Here is a 27,962-nt window from a genome sequence, read left to right on the forward strand (position 1 = left end):
TCTACTAAAAATGCAAAAAATTTAGCCAGGTGTGGTAGCACACACCTGTAGTCCCAACTCCTTGGGAGACTGAGGCAGGAGAATCACTTGAACCTGGGAGGCAGAGGTTGCAGTAAGCCAAGATCACACCCTTGCACTCCAGTCTTGGCAGCAGAGCGAGACTTTGTCTCAAATAATAATGATAATAATATAGAAGTGCTATTGATATAATGCTAAATTTAAAAAATTAAAACAGGATTATAAGTAATTGTACACATACATATATGTAGAAAGATTGGGGGAAAAAATAAAATGCAGTATTTTTTAAATACCCATATTCTGCAGTGGGATTTTATTACATTTAAATTTTAAAATAAATGTCATCTCAGGGCCACCCCCAAGGTGCCCATTATACATCATCACCTGGCAGAAGAAAGATTGAGAATTTCTCTCTTAAGGTAAAACTCAGTTATTCAGCCAGAATATTAAAATAGTAGATCTTTCCTGTGATAATTTCTGAGTTTATTAGTTCATTTTTTTCCCTTTCAACGAATATGTAAATGGATACTCATGTGTAACTAATGTAATTTCCTCTCCTCCATGTAGCAAGAAAGTGTATTAGTGAACAGTTCTGCTTTGGCAAGTTTAAATAAGCTTAATGTAAAGGTTCTAGTTTGGGGAAATGTTCATATGTTATTAATCATGTCCGTAAGAAAAGTAATGATGGAACAGCTTTGCTCAGTGGGGAGAAAGTAATCTGTCCTAGATGGTACTCTGACGAACAGGGAAAGGAAAACACTATTCATTTGTTTTGCCAACTTGAGGATTCATTAAATAATAGTCGCCCAAGCAAATTATGAGTTTATTTCAGATAGTTTTAGGAGTGTTAAAATTTTTAGTATTCTGTAACAGAACTACAACTATTTTTCAAGTGTCTTTTGTTTCATCATGCAATTTGTATTAAGTGAAAGTAAAAGAGACTTAAGTTTTTGAATATATTAGAAATGGGTATCTAAAAACAAAAAAGAAGTATCTAAATATTAAAACATTTCATAATACCCAGTGGTGGCCACGTATTGAGAAACAGGTATCAGGCATATTTATACTGTTAATAGGGATATAAATTGATGCAACCTTTTTAGAGGACTGTTTTGCAATACCTTTCAAAGTGAATGTGCATATTATTTTACCCATTGATTCCACTTACGGGAAATTACCCACAAGTCCAAAGATGGATGAACAAAGATATTTTTTGCAGCAATGTTTATAATAGCAAAAAAAATTGGAACACTTGAAATGCTCACCAGTAGGGACTAAATTATGATATAAATACTAGCTAATAATTAAAAAGAATAAGATAGATCTACATAGATACACATATGAATAGAAAATTTCTAGAAAGACTCACAAGAAAAATCTAATAATGATTACCTCTCTTGGGTGGCACTAATACTAGGAATAAGTAGATATTTTAACTTTCATTTTAATTCTTCAGTTCTTTTTCCTTTTTTTTTTTTTTTTTTTTGTTTTTACTCTGAACATTCGTGACTTTTATCATAGAAAAAAAAAAGAGTTTAAAATGGAAAAAAAACTTAATTAAAATCTTCCCATCTATTTTATATCACCTATAATTTCAGATGTCTTTTGCCACAGTTGTTATTGGCTGCTTAGTCAGGCATGGTAGCCAAAACTCATCATTTTGGTAAGTAAACTATAAGACTTGTGTCTGCTGTTTTCAGCTATAAGAATGAATTGAGGCCAGGTGCAGTAGCTCACGTCTGTAATCCCAGCACTTTTGAGGCCGAGGCAGGTGGATCACCTGAGGTCAGGAGTTCAAGACCAGCCTGATCAACATGGTAAAACTCCATCTGTACTAAATATATAAAAAATAGCTAGACGTGGTGGCGGGCACCTGTAATCCCAGCTATTCAGGAGGCCGAGGTAAGATAATCACTTGAACCCCAGAGGCAGAGGTTGCAGTAAGCCGAGATCATACCATTATGCTCCAGCCTGAGTAACAAGAGCAGAACTTCTCAAAATAATAATAATGAATTGGGCAGAATGGCCTAGATGGATGTAGAAACCTGGCAGACGAGTAGCTGCAGCTGAGGAGCCTGAGGCCAGGCCTTGAGCATAAGCACTGACCCTGCTGGGCAGTGAGTGAGCAGGCTGTGGCCTGCACAGCAATGCCTCCTTCCAGCCGACCACCTGCCCTTGATGCAGGTTAGGGTTCTGTAGAGCAGAGGGCAGGCTGGGCCCTATGCCAGGCCCTGGATCAGATAGGAGTCCAGTGCTTCCTCTAGCCCATACAGTGGGAACAGTAACAGCAATGGATGCCTTAGAGGAAGAGCTTCAGGCTGTCCTCCTCCACCTTTGATGCAGAATTTTATGCTGTGGATGAATATTTAAAGGACATTATCTTGGATGACAAGTTCCAGTTATTACAGAGAAATTTCATGGACAATTACTACTAGGAGTTTGAAGTTTATAGAGACAGGGTTTCACCATATTATCCAGGCTGATCTCGAACTCCTGGGCTCAAGCAGTCCTCCCACCTTGGCCTCCCAAAGTGCTGGGATTAAACCATGCCTGGCCCATTTTACTAAACTTTTTGTCTTTCCACGATATCTCTCCTCTCAAGAGCACAGTATGTCCCTTCAGAGAGATTGCTGTTACTCTGGCTAACTCTCCTATTTCTTCAAAGGTTCTTCAAAGAACCTCTGAAATTCACTCCAGAGCTAAGGCTGGCTTTGTTTCCTTATTTAGCATTTAACTTCCACAAAGCATTTAGAACATAAGTGTTAAATATAAACTTAAGGAGTTATTATTTAATTTATGTGCAGAAATAGCTAATACTCATAGTGTTAGTCAAGTCCAAAGTGTGAAAATTCTATCTCTGAAAAAGAAGAAAATAATTTACTTTGGAAGGTGCATTAGCTCCTTGCAAATGGTAGGTTTATAACTCAGATTGATCTATCGCCTCCATCACGATCACAGGCAATTGCTTGGCCCCCTGGCTGGAAGGTGGCTGTGATGTGGTAGCCAAAGGCCAATGCAGCCTCTATCTCCTTGCCTGAAAAAGGAGGCCAGTGATTCCTGCTTCTTAGGGCTGTTGGAAATTCAGATGAGAAATGGAGGTTAAAAGCTTTAGAAAAAAACTAGTACCTGGGCATGTTTGAGGAGTCGGGGGACATTTAATGGGAACATTATAGCTTAGTGCTTAATACCTCAGGCTCTGGAGTTTAACTTTCTGGTAGGAGGAGACAAAGTTCTATTTCTAAGAAGATCACTTTGAGAGGAGATAGTCTACAGAAGCATTTTGTACCAGCTGGACTGGATTTGCAGCCTCAGTGCATCTCTATGGCTTCGTTTTTGAGTGATTCATGTCAAAGTGGTGATGCTAGGAATAAGATCAGCTACCTAAATTACCCAGTGCTTTGCAAATCTAAGTATGTTTGAAATCTCAACAATCAACTGAATTCAGTATAGGATATCAAACTATAGCATATGATTTCCTGATGGGCCGGGCCCTACCTTCTATTAGAAAAAGACAATTTTTGGGGGATGGGTGATGGAGTTTAGCTGTTGTCACCCAGGCTGGAGTATAATACCATACTCTTGGTTCACTGCAACCTCCGCTTCCTGGGTTCAAGCAATTCTGCCTCAACCTCCTGAGTAGCTGGACTACAGGTGCCCCCCACCATCCCCCTCTAATTTTTGTATTTTTAGTAGAAATGGGGTTTCTCCATGTGGGCCAGGCTAGTCTGGAACTCCTGACCTTAGGTGATCCACCAGCTTCTACCTTCCAAAGTGCTGGGATTACAGATGTGAGCTGGGATTACCGTACTCAGCCTTAGAAGAAATTTTAAGAGTCAAATGAAATGCCTAGTACTAAAAAAAAGAAGAAAAGCCTTGCTAAATTGGACTCGTATAAAGTTTGGTTTTAGTAATGAGCAATAAAAGTATGAAAAACTATTTCAAAATACAAGAAGATAGTATTACAGTCCTAATTTGAGGGTAAGACAGCCAAAATTGTTTTTTTATTAACTTTTAAATAATTTTTTTCTTTTGAGACGTAGTCTCGCTCTGTTGCCCAGTCTGGAGTGCAGTGGAGTGATCTCACCTCACTGCAACTTCTGCCTCCCAGGTTCAAGTGATTATCCTGCCCCAGCCTCTCAAGTAACTGGGACTACAAGCATGCACCACCATGCCCAGCTAATTTTTATATGTATATTTTTGAGACAGAGTCGCACTCTGTAGCCCAGGCTAGAGTGCAGAGGTGCGATCTCAGCTCACTGCAACCTCTGCCTCCTGGGTCCTGGTTCAAGCAACTCTCCTGCCTCAGCCTCCCGAGTAGATGGGATTACAGGCGCATACCACCATGCCCAGCTAATTTTTGTGTTTTTAGTAGAGACAGAGTTTTACCGTGTTGGCCAGGCTGGTCTTGAACTCCTGACCTTGTGATCCGCCTGCCTTGGCCTCCCAAAATGCTGGGATTACAGGCATGAGCCATCTCACCTGGCCTAATTTTTGTAATTTTAGTAGAGATAGGGTTTCACCATGTTGGCCAGGCTGGTGTCAGACTCCTGACCTCAGATGATTCACTCGCCTCAGCCTCCCAAAGTGCTGGGATTATAGATGTGTGGCACCATGTCCAGCCTATTTATTTATTTTTGAGATGGGCTTTCAAACTTATAGTGCAGTGGCGTGATCATGGCTCACTGCAGCCTCAACCTCCCCAAGGTCAGGTGATCCTCCCACCTCAGCCTCCTGAGTAGCTGGGACTATAGGCTCATGCCACCATGCCTGGCTAGTTTTTGTATTTTTTGTGGAGATTGGGTTTCACCTTGTTGGCCAGACTGGTCTCAAGCTCCTGGTTGAGCTCAAACAGTCCCCCTGCCCCAGCCTCCCAAAGTGCTGGAATTACAGGCATGAGCCAGCGCACGCAGCCCAGCCCAAAGTTTTTACCATCCCGATTCTTGGGCAAGTTCCTTCACTTTCCTGAGCCCATTTCCTTGTTAGTAAATTGGGGGTAACAATCAAGATAATGCATCGAAAGCATTTAGCAAAGTTCTTGACACATAGCATGTACTCAGTAAATATTACTAATGTGATTCTTAGGCAAAAGTGAGTGACTAATGTGTTTCTAAGTGATTGAGAAGTCTAAAACAGCCTAGTGCGTATCTGAAATTAAATTTAGATTGTAAAGGAGAAATAATATAGGGGAAACATTCCCAGGAATGTTTATTGCCAGCATTATTGACAAGTTTCAGGGTGTGTAGGGTGGGGTGAGGGAGTTGGCAGCCTAATGCTGATTCCTTGCGTCATAAAGTCAAGTTACTTCATGTAGCTCTGAACTTCTAAGTTTTTTAAGGAGTTAGGTGTATGTCAGAATCTTCTTAGCTCATTACTTCACTGACTGAAACTTGGGAAACAAAGATAATTCATAGGAAGGAAAATTTAAAGATCAGAGGATATTTAAATGAAAATCAACTAGAGTGTGGTTTGATTTTATTTTATTTTGTGTTTTTTAATTGTTTTAAAAATAGGACTGTAGATTAAGAATCTTCTGTGCCTCTGTAGTCCAGTGAAGTAACATTTGTTGAATATGTGGAAGCAAAAATTTTAAAAAAGATGGACAATTGATTATATAGTATTTGAAGATAAAAAGAACTATTGACATGTAACCATTACTGTGAGAGCCTCATTGAACAGCTAGCCTACTATTTCAATATTATTACATCCTACCTCCTCGGAAGGCCTTTCCTGGCCATTCCAGCACACGGTGATCTCTCCCAAGAACCCATAAAGCTTACTGACCCCATTTGGCCTCGGAAAAAGCATTGAGGCAGTTACTTAATTTGTCCCGTGGCTCTCCTCTCCACAGGACAGTGAGCAGGGCTCCCTCAGCAGGGTCTGGGCTGGGACCTCAGGAGGAGGGCTGGAGTTTGTGTTACCAGGTGAGCCTCCTACACAACATCAAATGGTATTTGGTGTTTGCTGTATTTTAGCATTAGATAATAAATGGATTGAGGTGGGAAATAGGCACCTCTGCTGGCACTCCCCAAAGAATTAAAAGTTGCAAAAATGTCCTTGAGGAATGAGCGGCAAAAATCTTAACAGGTATAACAAGGAATTTCAAATAGTGTGCCCATGTTATGTAGAGGAGAGAAATGCACACACATGTGATTTGACTGAGCCCACTTGAGGAGATTGATGGGAGAAACAAAGGAATTTCTAAGGCAGTAGGTATAACCATCTTATTCCTTCATGTAAAATATTCAGACTTTCAATGTAGTAGATATTTGCTGAGTTTCTGCTATATGTAGAGTAATAATGTTAACTAACATTTGAGAGCATACTGTTTTCTAGGGCTGTTTCCTCTGATGTGTAAAGTGTTCTTGGACCAAGACAGAGCCATTAATGGTGGAGGTGGGGGTGGGAGTTTGTCCTGTTTGGCACTAGTGAACAAATGGATTGCGGGTGGGAAACCAGCATCTCATCTAGTGCTCCTTATAGAATGGAAAGTACAAAGAGATGCTTGATAAATGAAAGGCAGAAATCTTAATAGACCTCTGTGCACAACCTCTGAATCAGCTCTGCAGGTCTCCTCTGTTTCAGGCATCAGAAGTTGAGAGACAGCTCTCCATGCAGGTCCACGCCCTCAGAGAAGACTTTCGGGAGAAAAACTCGTCAACCAACCAGCACATCATCCGGCTGGAAAGCCTTCAGGCCGAGGTGAGCCTTCCCACGCAGCAGTACTGGAAGATGGAATGCTTTTCTCACTGGGAGCTCTGCACTGGGAGACAAAGGGACTAAAATTCCTACAGAAAGACCTTTCTGTGTAAAACTTAATGGGGAACATTTGATGCATGTTTCTGCGTAGCCTGTTGTCTGGAAAAATGAAGTTGCTCAGAGTTACTGCCGGATATGTTGAAATCACGAATGACCTACATTATACTGACTATGTTGCTCTCTCCAAAAATATCCTTGCCAATCCCAAGTAGAAGGTGGGAAATGGCACCTCGCCTCTCTCTATTCCATTTAGGCCCAGTTCAGTCCATCTTAATAAGATCTGTTATTCTCATCTACAAAATGAGAGAAATAGAAGTTTCTGCTTCATAGGTTTTTGTGAAGATGTTATGGGTTAATGCATAAAAGGCACTTCATATGATACCTGGAACACAGTGATGTTATTGAAAACATAGGAGAGGCCTCTGGGGAAAAGAAAATATCAACAGGGGAACAATACTATGTGAATCTGGTTGTGGAAGGTGAGGAGAGGGTAAGGATCTTATCACCAGCCCAAACCAGGCCTCCCCCCGGGGCAGGCTTCCACCTGCTCTGCTTTTGAGGATCCTTTAGCCAAGTATCCAGACAGCAACCCCTTCGCTAAGTCAAAGTTTCAAGGACAGTTTAGAGCCAGGTTGAATGTTGAACCTTCCACCATGATGAAGCGATCAGTCATCATGGTCAGGCCAGAGAAACCCCAGATAGCCTTCTCCCCTGCTCAGTAAATGACCTGAGGATGTTTTTCCTAAAGCCTGTCAATATCTTCTCTTTTCTCCTACCTCCCATTTCATTTCTTCTCCCTTTCCCTTGGAATGCTTACTGGTATTGAGCAGCAGGTCCTTGAAGTAAGTAGTTTGTTCCAGTGGGGTTTGGCATGCCTGTGTGTGACCATTTGTGTGCATGACTTGCCATTCACCTGCCTCTGCCATGCCCTGACTCCTTCAAGTTCCTGTCTTCCTCTTTCCCCCCACCTGTTCACTTTTTCTAGACCCTCATGTCCAGGTCATTCCCAGTAATGTTTATTGCCAGATTTGTTCACAAGTTTCAGGGTGTATAGGGCTGGGTGAGGGAGTTGGTGGCCTAATGCTGATTCCTTGTTTTGTCCATAAACACTGCTACCTTTAAAAGTCAAGCTATGAGGCCGGGCACGGTGGCTTATGCCTGTAATCCCAGCACTTTGGGAGGCCGAGGAAGGCAGATCATGAGGTCAGGAGTTCAAGACCAGCCTGACCAACGTGGTGAACTCCGTCTCTACTAAAAATACAAAAATTAGCTGGGTGTGGTGGCACATGCCTGTAATCCCAGCTACTCAGGAGGCTGAGGCAAGAGAATCACTTGAACCAGGGAGGCAGAGGTTGCAATGAGCCGAGATCGTGCCACTGCACTCCAGCCTGGGCGACGCAGTGAGATTTCATCTCAAAAAAGGAAAAAAAAAGTCAAGCATGAAATTGTTAGTTTCACTTTGTGTAGCTCCACACTATGTTTTTTCAGGATCAGTTGTGTATCAGAATCTTATCACCTCATCACTTCACTGACTGAAACTTGGGAAACAAAGACGATTCATGGGAAGGAAAATTTAAAGGTCAGAGGGTATTTAAATGAAAATCAGCTAGAGTAAGAATTCTCTTCACATGGGTAACTTTGTTTCAGTGTAGGAAATAGTGGGCCCATTCACAAAAGGGGCTTGCTCCTTTTGGTCCCCTACCCAGGTGCACACTTGAGAGACAATATTTCTTTGTTTGACCAGATACCTGATCTCTCTGGACAAAGGCCACATACTTCATTTCCCCAGGACAACATCCTATCTGATTGATTGGTGGCCAGAGAAGATCAGTGCCCTGTGAGCAGAATTCTAGCTCAGAGAGTGAGAACAGCTAAAAAGCGAAGGGAAAAGTATATCTCATAGGACTTTAAAGGAGCTAGACATTCATTTTAGAATTTCCCCTGGAAAATTTCTAAGGTTGGTTCCCAAAACTTGCCCAAGTAAGAGCCTTAAGGAATTGTTATCCAGGCTGGACTAAAGAACCTAGAGAATGTTTTAACCATGTTAGGAAAGTATAGTATTCAGAAGCAAGAAGCTGGTTGAGAATCAGTCCAGCAGGGCACTGATAAATGGGAGGATCCACAAGGAACTCCAGGATTCTAGAAGGTCCCCCAAGAGTCAGACCCAATTGGGAAGGCTTTCTGGAGCTCCTGAGCCGGGGTAGTGATCTTTGAGCAAAGCATTCCTGGCCTTGGGGAGCATTGGCTCAGTTTCTCACCCGCATACCTTGAGGCCAGAGGAGACTTGGCATCTCCTTCCTCTTTTCCTCTGTTTTCTCAATGACACTGAAGAAATTAGACATACTTTCCTAAAAGAAGGTTTACTTATCTGGAGACTGACTAGGTATTCAGTGTGTACGAACATAACATATCGTGTTACAAATGACTCACTCAGGTAAAAGTTACTCTGAGTAAAGTCAGGATTCACTTGTATCTGTGCCCTGTTCTGTCCCAGGACACAGGCTGATGCAGGGATTACTTTGCTTTCTGTACCCTGGGAACTCTACCCTTAACTCAAGGCACTGGATCTGAGCTGTGACCTCTAGTGCCAGAGAGGCCAGAAGTGGGGAAGAGAAGACAGAGGGGGATCCCTGGGTGTGAAAACATGGCGCTCCAGAGGATTTCCTGGGCATTTTCTCATGCTCATGACTTGAGAAGAAGTAGTGCAGCAGGTTAGGTTCACTCCTCCTGCTAATTGGAAGTTTGGGGTAAAGTTAAGGGCAGGTAAGGTAGAGCCCTTTTTTTATCTTATCTCTGGAATTTCCAGAGCACTAGCCTTCCCTCCCTGCCTGGCATCCCACATTCCAGCTTCCCCAGAGCTCAACTCCCACCCCTTCCCAGACAGGTTTCTAGAGTGGGGAGGGGTTTTCTCTTCAGCTTAGAGTTTCATAGCTGTTCTCTCAGAGATGGGGGTACCATGACATTGGGCAGAACACTGAAAGATACTTGCCTTCATGTTTTTGGGCTAATCCCTACTTCCTACTTGTCAGCCTGGGTGTAACTCCACACCACCCCTGTGGCTCTCCACCCTTTCAGATCAAGATGCTGTCAGATCGCAAACGGGAGCTGGAGCATCGTCTCAGCGCTACTTTAGAGGAAAATGACCTGCTCCAAGGGACCGTGGAGGAACTACAGGACCGGGTGCTAATCCTGGAGAGGCAGGGTCATGACAAGGACCTACAGGTACCGGGGTAGAGAAGCTGTCCTGGAGAACTAGGGCCAGATAAAAGGAGCACATAGCCAAAAAGAAAAAGCTGGGAGGCCAGCATCACTGCTGGGGCAAGCCAGGGGTGGATGACGCTGAGATCTCACTGTGGTCCCTGGGGCATTCACTAACTTGGCTCTTTTGACTCTGTCTAAAGGAAGTGTATTGCCACCCACAGATCATTTCTCCAGAGTGTTCTGAACCACTGGCCCATGGAGCAGTGTCACAGAGTTCTTTCTGGGTTATTAACATGGCTGGAACAGGGCTAGGAGTGCTATTCTGGCCTCCTAACATTTGTAAAATCTGCTAGAAGGTTTCAGAGGGAGCCTGTGACTTCTCTCTAACTCAGCTCACAATGCATTCTGCTGCTGCCTTCCCAAGCTCACGGATTTAGTTGGCTGGCATGGAGCAGAAACCAGGAAGCTGCCCACTGAACACAGCAAGATTTATATTCTACTTCTGCCAATTGCCAGAAAAGGCATAGACTGACCCCTTTGTGAGCCTAATCAGTCTCTTTTTTACTTCCTGATGGAAATTGCTTCATGGCCGTATTTGTTCTTATTTGGGAACTGCTGCCAGGCCTCAGCTGAATCCCCAAGCTCATACTTGACAAGAAACAACTCCCAAAACAAAAAGATATCATCATTCCAGTCTCCCCAGAAATAGAGTATAGCATCTGCTACCAAGATGCTTTGCTCCGCTGGCCTAGGAGGATCTGGGGTCAGAAATTAGGAGTGCATTGCTTCCCTTAGGCATTCTCTGTACATGCCAGGGAGTGCATTAGATTGCAACAGTAATGTTTGTGCAGAGGTGATCAGCCAGGTGTACTCAAGCACCAGGTGGGTCTCTGCCCAGAGGCCAGGCCACAGAAGGTCCCACTGGGCTCCTGTGTAGGCTGTTTGAAAGCCTTGGGTTATGGGATAAGGAAAATAGTGTCTTGGGCTAAGATTACTTGTCTCTGACACCATCAGCTAAGCTGACACCTGAGTGATGAACCTCTCTGAGGGAAAATTAATGGCTTTTCTTTCTCCATGTTTTTAGTGCCTTCAGCTAGTAACTTTTCATATATTAATAATAATGCCTCAGTAAATGTTGAGTAGAAAATGGTGCTGTCTGAAGACTTTACAGCAGTTTTCAAGATGGAAAAGAGTTTGCTCGTTTTTCAAGGTTGATGATAATAGCAGTGAACTTGGGTGCCTCTTTAGCATATAGAGTGCTTTTTGCGTATATCTTTAGCATACATCATAAAGCTGAGATTTAGAAAAACTGAATCGTTTATCCAAAGTCATATAGTGAATCTTTGGTAGAATCGAGACTGGAACTCTCTCACCTGCTTTGCCTGTAGCTCAGTGATAACTTCTTGGTATCACTTGTTTCTGAACATCAGTTCCTGACCAGCATTTATTCCCCTATCAAGCACTCTACTGAGGGTTGCTGAGATATGGGAGGAGAAGGAAGATAAGTATGGAGAATGAGAAAAATGGCCCTTACCTAAAAGAAACTTTCAGTTTAGCATGAATTTACAGTGAAAAGTCTATGTCAAATCAAGAATTGGGGGCCGGGGTTGGGGGGAAGAGGCAGAACTAGTTGGCCCTCAGGGGCCTGACCAGCACTGTGGGCTGCACATGCTTGAGCAGTGAGAATCCCATCATGCCGCATGCACTTGCTCACCATGTGCACATCCACTGTCTTCCTGTTGAACTTCAAGACTGAGATGGTGTGATTCACCTAAGAATCTGCAGCAAGTCAGGCAGTACTCAATTGATTTGGAAAATCTGCATTTATAGGCTGAATTCTCATCTTCCCTAACAACTTATCACTACAGTCCCTCAGTTCATGTGAAACTCTCAAGTTGCCACTAATTACCAGTGTCCTCTAGAAAGTCCTTTCTGTTGCTGAAATGGTCTGTACTGACACAGAAATAAAAAAAGCCAGCTTACTCAAGTAGCAGCTGAGTGATTCTAAACCATACTTGCAAAATGTACAGCTAGTGGCCTTGAAATGTGTTTAATCCCTTGATTTTAAATCCTCAGACAAGGGTAGGGATGGCTGAGCAGGTGAGGCAACAAGCCTGCCACAACCAGGGGAGCCCCCTTTTGATCTCTTTCACTATATAATTGGGGTCCTGCTGTCAAAAACAGATTTAAACAATTGATCAAATCCAACTCTGAATTTTTTTAGACCTGAGAATAAAGATAAAAAGTATTATTTACTGAGCACCCAGTATATATCAAGTATTTTGCCAAACTCCTATTATCCAATAAAGGAAATCTGTTTGTCCCTCTAAGGACCACTTAACTGTCCTGTCTCATACCCAGCTGGACATCTTACAGATGTGTGCAGTGTCTAGTCCCAGTAAGTGGTTGGAGTCCATCAGCAGAGCACAGGCCCTGCTCACTGTGGGACAACCCAGGAAGCAGGTGATGTGGAGTCTAGACCTTGCCCTAATGCTGATTGTCTACCATTTGACAAATCACTTCACATCACAACATCCCAGTTCCCTCAGAGGAGCTTAAATGTAGTGTACTATACAAACACAAAGCATTTAGTGTCATTCTTATTCACACATGTAAGTTTACTTAGTGTCATCTTTGTTAGATAAAGGATGATATGTTTCTTATTTTTAATTTTTATTTATTTTTTTGTGACGGAGTTTTGCTCTGTCACCCAGGCTGGAGTGCAGTGGCGTGATCTCAGCTCACTGCAACCTCCTCCTCCCAGGTTCAAGTGATTCTCTTGCCTCAGTCTCTTGAATAGTTGGGATTACAGACATGTGCCACCACACCTGGCTGATTTTTGTATTTCTAGTAGAGATGTGGTTTCACCATGTTGACCATGCTGGTCTCGAACTCCTGACCTTGTGATCCACCCATCTCAGCCTCCCAAAGTGCTGGGATTCCAGGCTGAGCCACCACGCCTGACCCAATGTTTCTCATTTTAAAGGGCTCTTATATGTAATAGACTCTTCTCTTGTGTAGTTTGGTTTTTCTGCCTAAGTCTGTCCAGTTGGTGAATCAGCTGTTGACTGGAGAATGCAGACCTCTGCTGGTCTTTGTTCTCTTGCTGTTATCATTAATTAAGCACCTTTGAGTGTGCATGAGTAATTGAACTAATTTTGTTCAGCACGTAAGAACCTGTGCTTGTTTCTGCCTAACTTCTCCTGCTGAGATGTGTGTGGAGTTGTCTAAAAAATAATTGTGAAGCATTTTGCCAGTTTAATATGACATTTGTAATTGTGCCAAATGCTTCCTAGGAATGTCTCCTTTTTTCCTGTAACTCTGATGTTTTTCTTTCTGAGTTTCTTCAAAACTGGGGTTGGAGAAGTTCCCACTGGACCAGTAGGTATTGCTGATCCACCAGAACTACTCAGAGCAGGCTTGCCAATCCTTTCTTCCTTCTCTGGGCAACTGGGCACCAAACCCTTCCTCATTAAGGCTGTTCCAGAACACTGGTGCCATTAGCCAATCATTTCCAAGTACGGACGGTGAAGGTTAGGCTCCCAGGGCACCTAAGTGATAGGCCAAAGGCTCTGCAAGGCAGCTTGCTTCTTTTATGAGAACTACAGAGCTCTAATTGGCTGCCAGCCACTCCAGTCTGTATCTCTGCAGGAGCCACAAGCCAACTCGGCCAAGAGTCTGGAAAAGACCAGTGCAGTGTCTACTCTCTTTTTAATGGAACAGAGGTGACCCCAAAAATGTGTTATGAAAGAATAAATTAGCCTAATTTAAATCCCAGGAAATTCTACCCCCCAATTTCCCGCAAGTCTTCTAAGGAGGAGGGGGCATTGCAGTCCACAAATAGGAAGAGTAGGAAACGTTGCTTCTGGGCAGATGTGGCATGTGGCCATGTGCCTAGCCGCTAGCAAACTGATGACAATTCTACAACTAGGATCTGCCGTATTAAAAGCAAGTTAGTCGGACGGGCGGACGGGCTCGGTGTCTCACGCCTGTAATCCCAGCATTTTGGGAGGTCGAGGCGGGTGGATCACGAGGTCAAGAGATCGAGACCATCCTGGTCAACATGGTGAAACCCTGTCTTTACTAAAAATACAAAAAATTAGCTGGGCATGGTGGTGCGTGCCTGTAATCCCATCTACTCAGGAGGCTGAGGCAGGAGAATTGCCTGAACCCAGGAGGCAGAGGTTGTGGTGAGCTGAGACTGCGCCATTGCACTCCAGCCTGGGTAACAAGAGCGAAACTCTGTCTCGAAAAAAAAAAAAAGGCAAGTTAGTCATGGGGAGTGCACAGATAAGAAGGTAGCATTTAGGCCGGACGCGGTGGTTCATGCCTATAATCCCAGCACTTTAGGAAGCCAAGACAGGCAGATCACCTGAGGTCAGGAGTTCGAGACCATCCTGGCCAACATGGTAAATCCTGTCTCTACTAAAAATAAAATATTTAGCCGGACATGGCAGCACATGCCTGTGGTCCCAGCTACTCAGGAGGCTGAGGCAGGAGAATCACTTGAACCCAGGAGGCAGAGGTTGCAGTGAACCAAGATCATGCCACTGCACTCTAGCCTAGGTGACAGAGACTCAGAAAAAAAAAAAAAAAACAGCATTTAGCAGTTGTGGTTGGGTCATCCCCTTATATTCAGCAGTAGTAACCTCCCCAGAGAGTTGTGCCCTGTTGTGAACTCCACACAGAAGGGGCCATGGAGAATGCAGTGGAGTGGAGGGGCTGAAGTAGCAGCATGGAGAGAGAAGGAAAGAGCACTGCCCACAATTCTGACCCCTGTGCTGCTTTCTTCTCTCTACCACTGGCGCCATTCCCTTTTTCTAAGCTTCAATTTTATCCTGAGATAGTTGGATTCATTGATCTCTGTGGCTCTGCCAGCTCTAAAAATGTAGGTTTATGTGAAAATCTCTGTGATCATTTAAAAATCAAGAGAGAGAGGCTGGGAATAGCCTTAAGGGTATATAATATATATAATATTTGGCTTGCAGAATAGAGCTATTTGGAAAGCTATTGAAAAGGAATAGCTCCAAGCAATAAGCTCTTTCGCACAGGATGAAGGACTGATATTAGACATGGCAAAAATATGTACTTTCTGCCCATGAGAGTTAGAACTGAAGCTTCCCTCAGAGATCTTCAAAAAATCTTAAGGGGACAGCCCAGTTAGTTTTTACAAATATATATCCGTGTAACCATCATTGAGATCTAGATACAGACCATGATCAGCACCCTAAAAAGAATACTTGCCACTTCCTCAAAAGCCAACCTCTACTCCAACTTTCTTCTACCTCAGTGAAGTTTGGGAATGTTTTATAAATAGAATCATGTATACTTTTTATGTCTGGCTTTTGTTCAACATTGTGTCTATGAAATTTAACCATGTTGTGACATGTAGTCGCAGTATATTCTTTCATTGTTGTGCAGTATTGCAACATGTGAACAATTTACTGACTCTAGTTTTATTGGCATTTTGATTGTTTCCCGTTTGTGGCTATTTGAACATCCTGTATATGTCGGTTGTGCACATTTCATTTTTGTTGGGTCTACAGCCAAAAGTGGATTGTGGAATATAGATTGTGTTTAACTTTATTAGAAACTGCCAATTTTCCAATGTATTTGTACATTTTCCACTCCCACCAGCATTGCCCCACATCTTGATCAACACTTGATATTATTTGTATTATTTATGTTAGCCACATTGGTGAGAGTCTAATGGTATCTAACTTTGTGTGCCTGTGTGTGTGTGTTTGATTTTTTATTACAAAGGATTTCAAACATTCCACAGTGGCACAGTGTAATGAAGCCCAGCTCTGAAAACCACCTATCCCTGGCCAGTGCTGCCCCATCTTCATAACATCCATTTCCTTTTCTCTCATGTTATTTTGAAGTAAATCTGAAATTTTAGTAAGTGCGTCTGTAAATAAAAAGTACTAACCTCTAAAAGATAGGAACTTTTAAAAATGTAACTACAATACTATTATACCAAAAAAATTATATTTTCTTAATATCACAAAATGTCCAGTGAGTTTTCAAATTTTCACTTGTTTTATTAATGTCATATTTTTTTCACAGTTGTTGTTTGAATCAAGATATAAATTAAAATGGGCCTATACAGTGCAATTGGTTGGTATAACTTTTTTTTTTTCAAGACGCAGTTTTTGCTCTTGTCATCCAGGCTGGAGTGCAATGGTGCAATCTCTGTTCACTGTAACCTCTGCCTCCTAGGTTCAAGCAATTCTCCTACCTCAGCCTCCCAAGTAGCTGGGATTACAGGCGCCCATCACCACACCCAGCTAATTTTTGTATTTTTAGTAGAGACAGGTTTCACCATGTTGGCCAGATTGGTCTTGATCTCCTGATCTCAGGTTATCAGCCCACTTTGGCCTTCCAAAATGCTGGTGTTACAGGCGAGAGCCACCGTGCCAGGCCTGGTTGGTATAACTCTAGTCTTTTTTTATTTCTTTTTTTTTTTTTTTTTTTTTTTGAGACGGAGTTTCGCTCTTGTTACCCAGGCTGGAGTGCAATGGCGTGATCTCGGCTCACCGCAACCTCCACCTCCTGGGTTCAGGCAATTCTCCTGCCTCAGCCTCCTGAGTAGCTGGGATTACAGGCACGTGCCACCATGCCCAGCTAATTTTTTGTAGTTTTAGTAGAGACGGGGTTTCACCATGTTGACCAGGATGGTCTCGATCTCTTGACCTCGTGATCCACCCGCCTCGGCCTCCCAAAGTGCTGGGATTACAGGCGTGAGCCACCGCGCCCGGCCTCTTTTTTTATTTCTGTGTTTCTCCTTTATCTTTTTTTTTTTCCCCTTACATTGTTTTTGTTAAGAAAATGGAGATGTTTGTCCTGTAGAATTTTCTTTTATTTGAGATGGAGTCTCACACGGTCACCCAGGCTGGAACGCAGTGACACAATCTCTGCTCACTGCAACCTCCACCTCCCGGATTCAAGTAATTCTCCTGCCTCAGTCCCCGAGCACCTGGGATTTCAGGCACCCACCACCATGCCCAGCTAATTTTTGTATTTTTAATAGAGACAGGGTTTCAGCATATTGGCTAGGCTGGTCTTGAACTCCTGACCTTAGGTGATCTGCCTGCTTCGGCCTCCCAAAGTGCTGGGATTACAGGCATGAGCCACCACGCCCGGCCAGAATTTTCTAGATCAGGATTTTGCTGAGTGCATCTCCTGATGCAGTTTAACACGTTCCTCTCTCCTGTTTATTTTTCTGTAAATTGGTGGTTGGACCCAGAAGCATGATCAGGTTGAGGGTCAGTTTGTCTCGGTTTTTGTGTTTGGTAAACCTCACTACCATTTGCTCTTCCTTTGAAAGCTGCACCAAAGCCAGCTGGAGCTTCAGGAGGTGCGTCTCTCCTGCCGACAGCTACAGGTGAAGGTGGAAGAACTCAATGAGGAGAGGAGTCTGCAGAGCTCTGCCGCCACCAGCACATCCCTCCTGTCAGAGATTGAGCAGAGCATGGAGGCCGAGGAGCTGGAGCAAGAGCGAGAGCAGGTGCTGACCTGCCTGTTACCCCACAGGAGAGGCTCCCTGGAGTTGCTCAGGGCCCATCCTCCCTAGTGCTCAGCTGCCAGCCTGGCAAGGCTGTGCCCCTGTGCCTGTGTCAGCCCCTTGGCCTGCTGGCTAGAGTGTTGTGAAGCAGGCCTTGATGTAGCATGTCCCTGGCCCTTCATTTTCCACCCACCTTATCCATTAAGGCATTGAATTGCTAGAGGACAGAGTATCACAGGTACAGCCAGTTCCCAGTCATTGTCACCCCAGTTCCTCTTAGGAAATGCTTGTGCCATCAGCTCCATACCTCCTATATTGACAGAGTTCCAGAGCAATCATGATCCATCTTCCCCATCTAATTGGTTTCTTTTCATACTTTTTGTAATACCTAGAACCATTCATTCTACTAATTGGTTTCTGACTCCCACCAAACTGATTACATAAAGAAGTGATTTATTTTGCAAATGGAAGAAGCTAGAGAATGGGGAAAATAAGAAGTTGGAGTCTATATAGATGTACTTGGCTCAGAATAAGTATTATTTCTTGGGACCAATAAGTTAAAAAAACAAACAGAACAAAAAGCCCCTTCTCCTCGAACTAGTGTCTTGGGTGTCAGTATTTTGGGTTCAGATGCTAGAAAAAGATGGCCAGATGGCAGTTTTCTCTAGAGTCCATAATGAAGAATAATTCTCTGTGGAACAGCTGAGACTGCAGCTCTGGGAAGCCTACTGCCAGGTTCGCTATCTGTGCTCACATCTTCGAGGCAATGACAGCGCTGACTCGGCCGTCTCCACAGACTCCTCCATGGACGAGTCTTCAGAAACCTCGTCTGCCAAAGATGTGCCAGCCGGCAGCTTGCGCACTGCCCTCAACGAGCTCAAGAGACTGATACAGAGTATTGTGGATGGCATGGAGCCCACGGTAAGAGGCCAGTCTGAGATGGTCCTTACCCCGCAGGAGCTGGCTATTGGCAGGTTAGAACCCAGTACAGAAGGTGAGATCAGCCCTGGAACTGAAACCCTATGAAATATCTCCAAGAATTTCTTCTGAGCCCTTACTGTTTTGTTTTGTTTTGTTTTGTCTCGTTTTTGTTTTTGAGACAGAGTCTCACTCTGTCGCCCCAGCTGGAGTGTAGTGGCACAATCTTGGCTCACTGTAACCTCTGCCTTCCGGGTTCAAGTGATTCTTGTGCCTCAGCCTCCTGAGTAGCTGGGATTACAGGCGCTCACCACCATACCCAGCTAATTTTTTTACTTTTAGTAGAGACAGGGTTTCACCATGTTGGCCAGGCTAGTTTTGAACTCTTGACCTCAAGTGATACACCCATCTCAGCCTCCCAAAGTGCTGGGATTGCAGGCATGAGCCACTGTGCCTGTCCGTGAGCCCTTATTGTTTGAGAACACCAACTACTTGTGTGATGAAGCACAGGGGCCAAGTGTCAGGGCTCCAAAGTCAGCTTCCTGCAGACACCAGGTACACATGGAGACCTTTTCTTCAGGTAGTAATGCACAGACAATGCGGCTTCCAGTTTAAATTTCCTTGGAAATTTTGCATATAGAAGTTTGGATACAAGTAAAAACTATAAATTGCTATTCTGTAGCCATTTGGTCCTAGTGGTAGGGTTAGCTGTGAATTGGCAAAAGTAAAAGATCTGAAGCTTCCACTAAAAGAATGTAAATGAGCACAGAAAGTTGAGAAGATCAGTTCTAAGAAGATCAGCTCTAGAATCCCAGATGTGGCCACCTATGGAGGAGAGGACTGTTTCCATGGGCATCCTGGGCAGACTGGCATTTCTTCTGGCTTCATGACAGATTTCTCCCTGACTTACCCTCTACTCACACTCCTACCTTTTGGGCTATTATTTCTCCTCATGTTCCATCCTCCTACAGAAAAGTTGTGTCTTTCTACCTGTATTGGGTAAAGTAAGATGAAGGACAGCTGTTCTGTCTGATCATGCGGTGTTGATTTGTGGAGGTATTGTAATATGAGGCCAGGTCATTGTGGGAGAAGAGAGCTATCAGACTGTGGTGTGCTGTTCACGCCACACAGCTTCCTTTTCCTCAAGCCTGAAACGAAAGTGAACATCTGCTTACAGGTTGAAATTGAGCAATCTCTCTTCTCCACCCCTTCTTCCTTCCATCTTTTGTCTCTGCCCTCCTTTTTCTCTTTCCTTCCATCTTCCCTACTCTTTCCCCATACCATTTCTCTGCTGTCCCCCATTTCTCCTTTCCTTCTCTCTCCCCACTAACCATCTCTCTCACCCCTCCCCATCTCTCCTCTACCATTACCATCACTGTCTGGCTGTCTTTCTTTTGCTGTCAGAGCTCCCGGAGACTTGATGATGACTCCTTAGAAGAACAGATAAGGCAGACCAGTGAGGACTCAAGAGCCCTGAGAGAGCTCATGGAGGGAGAGAGGGGTAAACTGAGGCAAAGCCTAGAAGAGCTGCAGCGACTCCACAGTCAGGTGAGCACCCCCACCTTCAGTCCAGTGCAGGGCATGTGCACCTGCCTCTGGCTCTCGCCGGACCCTTGTGAGTTTCTCTCTCCCACTTCTGTATGAAAAGTGGCTCTCCTTCATCATATCATTAGGGAATGGTGACCTGAAGTTGAAGTAAACTGAGTGTCTTCAAGAGAAGAATGCAGTCCTTTAGTTTGGCCTAAAGTAAAATTGGCAGGAATAAGAATAGCTGCCCCTCCATTTCCTCCACTGACACTCTGCCTTATACAGAGCCAAAGTTAATCTGACTGGAAGGTGCTGACAGCCCTCCAGCTATTTACAAATGCTTTTCCAGCAGCTGCTGGGCAGGGAAGTTTGCAAACCAAGGAACAATTTATCTTTACAGCACAGTTCCCTTTTGTAAGTGCCATCACCTCTCTCAGCCTGTTCCTCAGCTTTAGAAGAACTTACTGCTACCCTTGCTGTTGATTTCTCCTTTGATCATGATTTTATCTCTCAAATGAGAATGCTGGAGAAGGACATTTATATTCTGATCTGAAAAACTTTAAAAGATTTATAGGCAGCCCCACCCAAAAAGGAGCTTCTAAAGTCTATCCTAGGAGATACATAAAGGCTCTGCATTTTGACTATGGTCATGTGCAGAGGTTCTGTCCTGCTGGGGAGTAGGGGCTGGGGTGGCACCAAACCAGTAGCTTCTAAACCTGCTGCTGACCCTCTCCTTTCCTGGCTCAAAGCTGTTCATTCATTGTTGCTACATGAGGTTTCTTTGAGATGGAATTTAATTCTGCCTTTCACTTCAGTCAGTATTTCCTCTTTTTTTTTTTTTTGTTTCTTTTTGAGGCAGGGTCTCACTCTGTTGCCCAGGCCAGAGTACAGTGGTGCAATCACAGCTCACTGCAGCCTTGACTTCTGGGCTCAAGCAATCCTTTCACCTCAGCTGCCCAAGTAGCTGGGACTACAGGCATGTGCCACCATGCCCAACTAAATTTTTGTATTTTTTTGTAGAGATGAGTTTTCGCCATCTTGCCTAGGCTGGTGTCGAACTCCTGGGCTCAAGAGATCCACTCACTTCGGACTCAAAATGCTGGGATTACACGTGTGAGCCACCACATGCAGCCCCTGTCAGTACATTTCAAATATCAAGTATCTTTACAGAAAGAAACTTACATTTCAAATATCTTTATAGAAAGAAACTCCCCTTTTTGGGGGATTATCCCATTAGTCTTCCTGATATTTTCTTGGAAAATATTAGGGGACCCACCTACTGTCCTCTTCCTTCTGTGAGTAACCAGATAACAAGGACACAGAGATGCCATTTCAAGCAGTGGCTTTGCAGGCACAGTGGCTGACACCTGTAATCCCAGCATTTTGGGAAGCCAAGGCGGGTGGATCACTTGAGGTTGAGAGTTTCAGGCCAGCCTGGCCAACACGGCGAAACCCCATGTCTACTAAAAATAGAAAAATTAGCCAGATGTGGTGGAACACACCTATCATCCCAGCTACTCGGGAAGTTGAGGTGGGAGAATTGCTCGAACCCAGGAAGGCAGAGGTTGCAGTGAGCCAGGATTGTGCCACTATACTCCAGCCTGGATGACAGAGTGAGACTCTGTCTCAAAAAAGCTGTGGCTTGCTTGCAGCCAAATGCTGGAGACTGGGGTTAGGCAGCCACAGACATTCACCAGCCTGAAACCTAAGTTCTTCAGCAGGTAATTTGGCCAGAAAGTGATTCAGATTAAGAGACAGATCTTCTAAAATGGAAAAATAAAATGCAGGAGAAAGTTGGATCTAAAAGGTCTTTGCATTAATAAAAGTTTTAATTTTAAAGCCTATTTAAATTTCCATGGGGTGCTTCTGTTTATGAGTTCTTTGATATTAACTGGTTTTGTTGTTTTGTTTATCAAAATTATAAAACCAGAACCCCATCGTGAATGGAAGGGGGCATTATTTTATTCAGAAACATAAGCATATTGTAGGTTGCCAAAATTCTATTGTAGAATATTTAGGGGCCAGGCGCAATGGCTCATGCCTGTAATCTCAGCATTTTGGGAGGCTGAGGTGGGCAGATCACAAGGTCAGGAGTTTGAGACCAGCCTGACCAACATGGTGAAACCCCGTCTCTACTAAAAATACAAAAAATTAGCTGGGCATGGTGGTGGGTGCTTGTAATCCCAGCTACTCAGGAGGCTGAGGCAGAAGAATCACTTGAACCCAGGAGGCGGAGGTTGCAGTGAGCCGAGATCATGCCACTGCACTGCAACCTGAGTGACAGAGGGAGACTCTGTCTCAAAATAAATAAATAAATAAATTTTTAGGAAGCCATTTCCACCTGGAAATTTTCCTTAGAAATTCAGCCAATAATGGTTTAGGCCAATTCCTGTCAATTCTCTTTCAAATAGTTCATCAAGCAAAAGGTTGTACTCATGTCCCACCGGGATATAAAATTGAACTTCTCCTGTAGGTTATCTCTTCCCAAATGTTCAGTCAAAGCAGAACACCTCTCAACTGCACTGTACCTACCAAAGCCACCTCATGGAGAGTAACCCTGGCCTCCCAAGGCAGGCGTAGGGTGCAGATTGAGTCCCAGAATGACTGCCGAAATTGCAGCCATCATGGTAGGCATGGCATTCCTCATGCAAGGTTGGTTCTGCATCCACTGACACCCACTTGCATGCCTAGTACTGCACTAGACCCTGAGAGCCACCAGATGGATGTGCAGGGCACCTGCTCTCCAGGACCTCACAGTGCCATGCCATGAGGACAGTCAGAGCCATCTCTGAGCCCTTTTAGGGGCAGGGCCCAGACATGGTGAGGTGGGATTGAGGTTCTAGCACACAGCTCCTGGACTGGGCTCAAAACTCATCTGATGGCTGACCCAGCCTCTAAGCCTGTTACTTTCCTACCTGAGAGTGTTCTTCTCTCTCTTGGAAACTAGGCCGGAGGCTGACGGGCCTGAGAACTGGCTGCGGTCCTCACTTATAACATGTTCATATTCTAGACTAATCATGGAAGATCCCCTAGGCCAAAAGTGTGGGGGCTAGAAGCCTACCCAAACTTTTAAATAAAAGAAAACTTAGGTTTAATTTGACTGGTAATTATTTTTCAGAAGCAAAATCCATAGCCAGACCTGAGGACTTGCTGGCACCTGTTACTGTGCTTAAGGAACAAAGTCCTTCCCATGGTGCTGTGCCTCCTTTCATCCCACCCCCATCAGTGGCAAGGAACTGCCCCCTTCTCTGTTCTCCGTATGGCCCACCCCTCACTTCTGGTGTGCATGGAGCAGCTGCTAGGATGCAGGGGATCTTCCATGATGAGTCTAGAATATGAACATGTTATAAGTGAGGACCACAGCCAGTTCTCAGGCCCGTCAGCCAGGTGATAGGAGGCTCAGTAAGAAACATCCCAGTTCTGTTGTTTGGATCCTTCATGTTTGACTCGAGTGTACACTTGTTACTCCAGAAGGGGCATGAACATGCAGAGAGCGAGTGCTGGGAGCCTGTGGGCTTCTTGTCATATCTGGGTGCCTCTCTGAAATCTCAGCATGGCCCTCTCCTCCATCCCCCATCCTCCTAGCTCCTGCCCTATTTCAAGACCTGCATCCTTTCACACCCTGGCTGTGGTCACCACTTCCCAATTTATATGCCTTCCCTCAGCCCGCCCACCCTCACATGCTTTGGATTGATCTTCCTGAAGCGTGACTTGAAAGTGGGACGCCCCTTACAAGTTTTGAGTGGGTTCCCATTATCAAATGGCAGGAAGCCTTGAGCCCTTGTGGCCATGCAGTCTGGCCGCTTTCCAGCCACACAGCCTCTGTCTCTCTGGTTTCCCTCTTGCCCCGTTTGCTTTAGCAGAACTGAACGTAGGATATAAAGGGCAGTGGCACACGCTCCCCATGCTACCCCCATCTGGGCCTTCTCCCTAGCTTTCTCTGTGCCCACAAGGCCCTTCCCTCCTGCCTGTCCATATCTCCATGCTACTCATCCTTCAAGTTCCCAATCCAGCTTCACTTTCTCCTGAAACCCTCTTGATTCCCTTCCTCATGGAGTACCCTGGCTCTGTCTTGTCACAGTTACCCTGCTCACATCTCGTCTCTGTCAAACCCTAGACCCCATAAGGATGAGTTCAAGATCTGATTTAGCCTTGTCCTCTCCTAAAGCATCTAGCACAGTGCCTTGCTTAGAATAAGCACTCAAATATTGTTGAACAAAAGAGCAAATTAAGCCCTCAATATCTGGCTTTGGGATGTTTCCTTTGCTACTTAATTTCGGAGACACAACCTTATTTGGGAAAAGTGGATTTGGGGGTGGATGTAACCTAAGTCTTTGTATAAACAAGCCAGCTCAGTTCTCATGACAGCAGTGATTAGGTCCCACCTTACAGGAGGGAGGAGAGAGTAGAGCTTACAGCCGTATGCCGGGCATTGCACTGAGCCCGTGATGTCATTCATCTGGTCGTACCTCTCAACAACTTAGTGGTGAGAAATAACTATTTTTATTCCTGCTTTTTATGAAAAGTGTATAGCTCAAAGAGGGTAAGTGCCTTGTCACCTCTCCCAAGGCACATGTCTGGTAAGCTATAACTCTACCAGGTTTTTTAGGCCAAAGTAAAAAGTTCTTCTGAAGGAGTTTTATTTTGAGTATATTAAAAGTTGGCTTTTCCTGCCTAGCATGTAGTTTTACCTGTCCCTTACTTGGCTGGCAGAACGTCTGACTGGCCCACAGCTGGCCCAAGGCCATGTCAGGTCTCTTTTGGTCTAAGGAGGTCTGGCTGTCTCTACCAGGTGCTTTGTGGGTCTTGAGTCCTGGCCTATCAGGCTGCAGAGTCTACTGATAAATACGGGGAGGCTGTGCTCTGCCCTGGTGCCTTGTCTGCCTCAGGGTTGGATGCATGTGTGTGCTGGGGAGCCACAGGTGCTCTAGCCTGTTATTCCCCAAGGGTACCCTCCCTACCTACCCAGCTGTCCCTACCAGGAAAGCTGCTCCTTTGGGCTATTCTCAGTACAGAGCACCCAGCCCTGATGTTCCCTGCCAGACTCTGCAGAGTACAAAACCCATTGCTTATAGTAGCAACAAATTGTCTTCCTGTCCCTCTTCACTGTTGGGTGTCCTCTGGATTCCTCCAGAGTGTCTGCTACCCCAGGGGCTGGCAGTTCTGCCATCTCAGTCTGGGGAGTGTCTGAAGTATATTGATTTTCAGACACTTCAGTATCAAGGGAAGCTTGATCTTCAGGCTTACACGTAGGGCCTTTGCTCAGTTTCATTCTAGCTGAAGAGGATTAGACCTGGGACTTGAAGAATAGATGAGTATACTGAAAGGTGGCAGCTGTCCCCTTGTGAGAGGGAGGAAGACCTGTATGGATGGATCCCCTCTTAGAAAAATGTCAAAGTATGTGTAATATTTAACATGAAGGCAAGGTTAGGCATCCTGACTCATGTCTGAGCCTATCAACTGAGAAGAAGGGGCTCCCGCCCTTTCATTAGTCAATAAATATTTATTGAAAGCTCTACCAGGCAGGGTTTCTGGTTGCAAACAGCAAAAATGTGCTCTGCCTAATGTAACCAGAAAGAGAACATATTAGATCTGTAGCTTACAGAATCAACAGGAAAGTGGGAGAACTCGGCTCCAAAACAAGAAAAGGCCATAGGAAAAGGACAACAGAAACAAACTGCCCTTGTCAGTAATTCCCCACTCGCCTGGGGCTTCGCTGTGCTCAGAGCTGCAGTCCCTGGAAAGGGGTATAACTGGCAAGTTTGGTCACAGGCCTGTGCCCAGGCTGCCTGGGAAAGGAAATGTCTTTCCCATTGGCTTCTTGAGTTGGAGATCGAGCCTTGTCTCACACCAAGTCTCACACAATTAGGAATGCCCCTTTCAAAATAGGAAGAGAGTTTGAATGATGACTAGCCAAAAAATGACAATTGTCTACTGCTTTGGGATTAAGCACCACAGCCAGGCTCTGGGATGCGCACAGATGGACGTGACACGCTTCCTGCCATCACACAGATTATGATGTACACAGGGTTACCATACTATGGGGCAGGGGAAGCTGTGGTCCCTGACGGAGCCACTGGAGGGGTGCCTCACTGCCAAAGGTTGACTCCCAGCTGGGGCACGAGGACCTGAGAAGGCTGGTGCCCTTCCCTGATGCACAGACCACAGAAAAGGTAACAGGTTTGAGGTGAAAGATGATAATGTCATTTAGGTGTCCAGGTTCCCTGTGGCTTTCACGTGGGGAGCTGAATGAGGAAGAATGAAAGAGAGCTGGGCTGTGCCAAGTGCTGCTAGAGATGAGAGCAGGGTCTCAAGCTTTGGAACCATCCAGGGCTCTGTTGATAGCAGCATCCATGTTGAGTGGAAGATGATGGGAAAGGAAACTGGATTTCCTGCCCTAAAAAATGTGTGTCATGATGCACTTATGGTCTTCTTTCACTCATTACCTGGAGTGCCTTGAGAAGAAGGAGGTAGTGTGCTGTGCTGAGTGCAAAGAGGATCTGGCCTATGGCTGCAAGTCCAGGGCTGAATATCCCCCAGCTCCCTTGCCACTGAGCTCAAGCCTAGCATGTGGTACCCTTTCTTCAAGACAAACAGGCCATACCTTGGAGCAGAATGGCAGTGGAATGCTATCAGCCTGCACCCCAACACATGTTACCTGGGCCTGCCTAGGGTCTCTTTCTTCCACTTTTCTTCTTTGAGGGAAAACCACCCAGGTCAGTGATACCATGTTCATTCCCTGTTAGGTGACACTGCTGAGTGTGGAGATGACTGCCCTAAAAGAGGAGAGAGACCGACTCAGAGTGACATCTGAGGACAAGGAGCCAAAGGAGCAGCTTCAGAAGGCCATCAGGGACCGTGATGAGGCCATTGCAAAGTGAGTAGGGATGGCTTCACTTTATTCTTTTTTTTTTTTTTTTTTTTTTTGAGACGGAGTTTCGCTCTTGTTACCCAGACTGGAGTGCAATGGCGCAATCTCGGCTCACCGCAACCTCCGCCTCCTGGGTTCAAGCGATTCTCCTGCCTCAGCCCCCCGAGTAGCTGGGACTACAGGCATGCACCACCACGCCCAGCTAATTTTTGTATTTTTGGTAGAGACGGGGTTTCACCTTGTTGACCAGGATTGTCTTGATCTCTTGACCTCATGATCCACCCGCCTCGGCCTCCCAAAGTGCTGGGATTATAGGCATGAGCCACCGCGTCCGGCCCACTTTATTCTTAAGATGAAGTTGAGTATATAGAATTGAGCAGAGGCTCATTTTTTAAAAAGTAAATCACACAAAAGAATACAAAGGTAAAAGAGTTTCCCTGCTGCCTATCCCTACTCCCATTTCCATTCTCCTTTCCAGAGAGATACTAGTATTGAAAATTAGGTATGCATTTTTTGCAGTTTTTTTCTAATGCATATGTAGGTGTATAGTATGCATTTTCTAATGCATATGTAGTTGTTATGTGTTTTTAGACATCATGATACTGTACATGTCTTGCTTTCTTTTGCACTTATATCTTAAAGAACTTTCCAATTTTTTTTTTTTTTTTTTTTTTAGACAGAGTTTTGCTCTTCTTACCCAGGCTGAAGTGCAATGGCACAGTCTCAGCTCACTGCAACCTCAGCCTCCTGGGTTCAAGCGATTCTCCTGTCTCAGTCTCCCAAGTAGCTGGGATTACAGGCACCTGCCACCTCACCCGGCCAATTTTTTATTTTAGTAGAGCTGGAGTTTCACCATGTTGGCCAGACTGGTCTCGAACTCCTGACCTCAGGTGTTCTGCCAGCCTCAGCCTCACAAAATGTTGGGATTACATGTATGAGCTACCGCACCCAGCCTCCAATTTTATTATATGTATATATCTACCTCACTTTTTTTTTTTTTTTAGTTTTTTTTTAGTTTTTTGTCTTTTGTTTCTATTTTTTTATTATGGACATCTTCAAGCAAACACAAAAAGAGGAAATATAGGATGACTTCATCTCTCAGCCTCAATACTAATCAACATATGGTCAGTGTTATTTCATCTGTATCTTCACCCACTTCCTCCA

At 44.6% G+C, this 27,962-nt stretch overlaps 1 protein-coding gene across 7 annotated transcripts in view; it reads left to right on the forward strand.

Annotated features, from left to right (window-relative positions):
• BICDL1 (BICD family like cargo adaptor 1) overlaps nt 1-27,962 on the forward strand; it is a 107,622-nt gene that overhangs the window by 71,416 nt on the left and 8,244 nt on the right. For 2 of the 7 annotated variants that reach the window (XR_004257723.1, XM_032241412.1), the window contains exons 3-9: nt 6,601-6,717; nt 7,605-7,616; nt 9,850-9,996; nt 17,306-17,485; nt 18,185-18,403; nt 19,805-19,948; nt 26,674-26,804. Coding sequence is in view for 5 of the 7 variants with exons in the window: in XM_032241412.1 (XP_032097303.1) it covers nt 6,601-6,717; nt 7,605-7,616; nt 9,850-9,996; nt 17,306-17,485; nt 18,185-18,403; nt 19,805-19,948; nt 26,674-26,804 (950 nt within the window). In the remaining 2 variants the exon portion in view is untranslated. The remainder of the gene's footprint in view (nt 1-6,600; nt 6,718-7,604; nt 7,617-9,849; nt 9,997-17,305; nt 17,486-18,184; nt 18,404-19,804; nt 19,949-26,673; nt 26,805-27,962) is intronic. The other 5 variants (XR_004257724.1, XM_032241434.1, XM_032241421.1 and 2 more) reach the window with 4 other exon arrangements.

This window comes from Sapajus apella, unplaced genomic scaffold (genome assembly GCF_009761245.1).
Source record: "Sapajus apella isolate SASKATOON/1434 unplaced genomic scaffold, GSC_monkey_1.0 scaffold2, whole genome shotgun sequence".
Taxonomy (NCBI): Eukaryota; Metazoa; Chordata; class Mammalia; order Primates; family Cebidae; genus Sapajus; species Sapajus apella.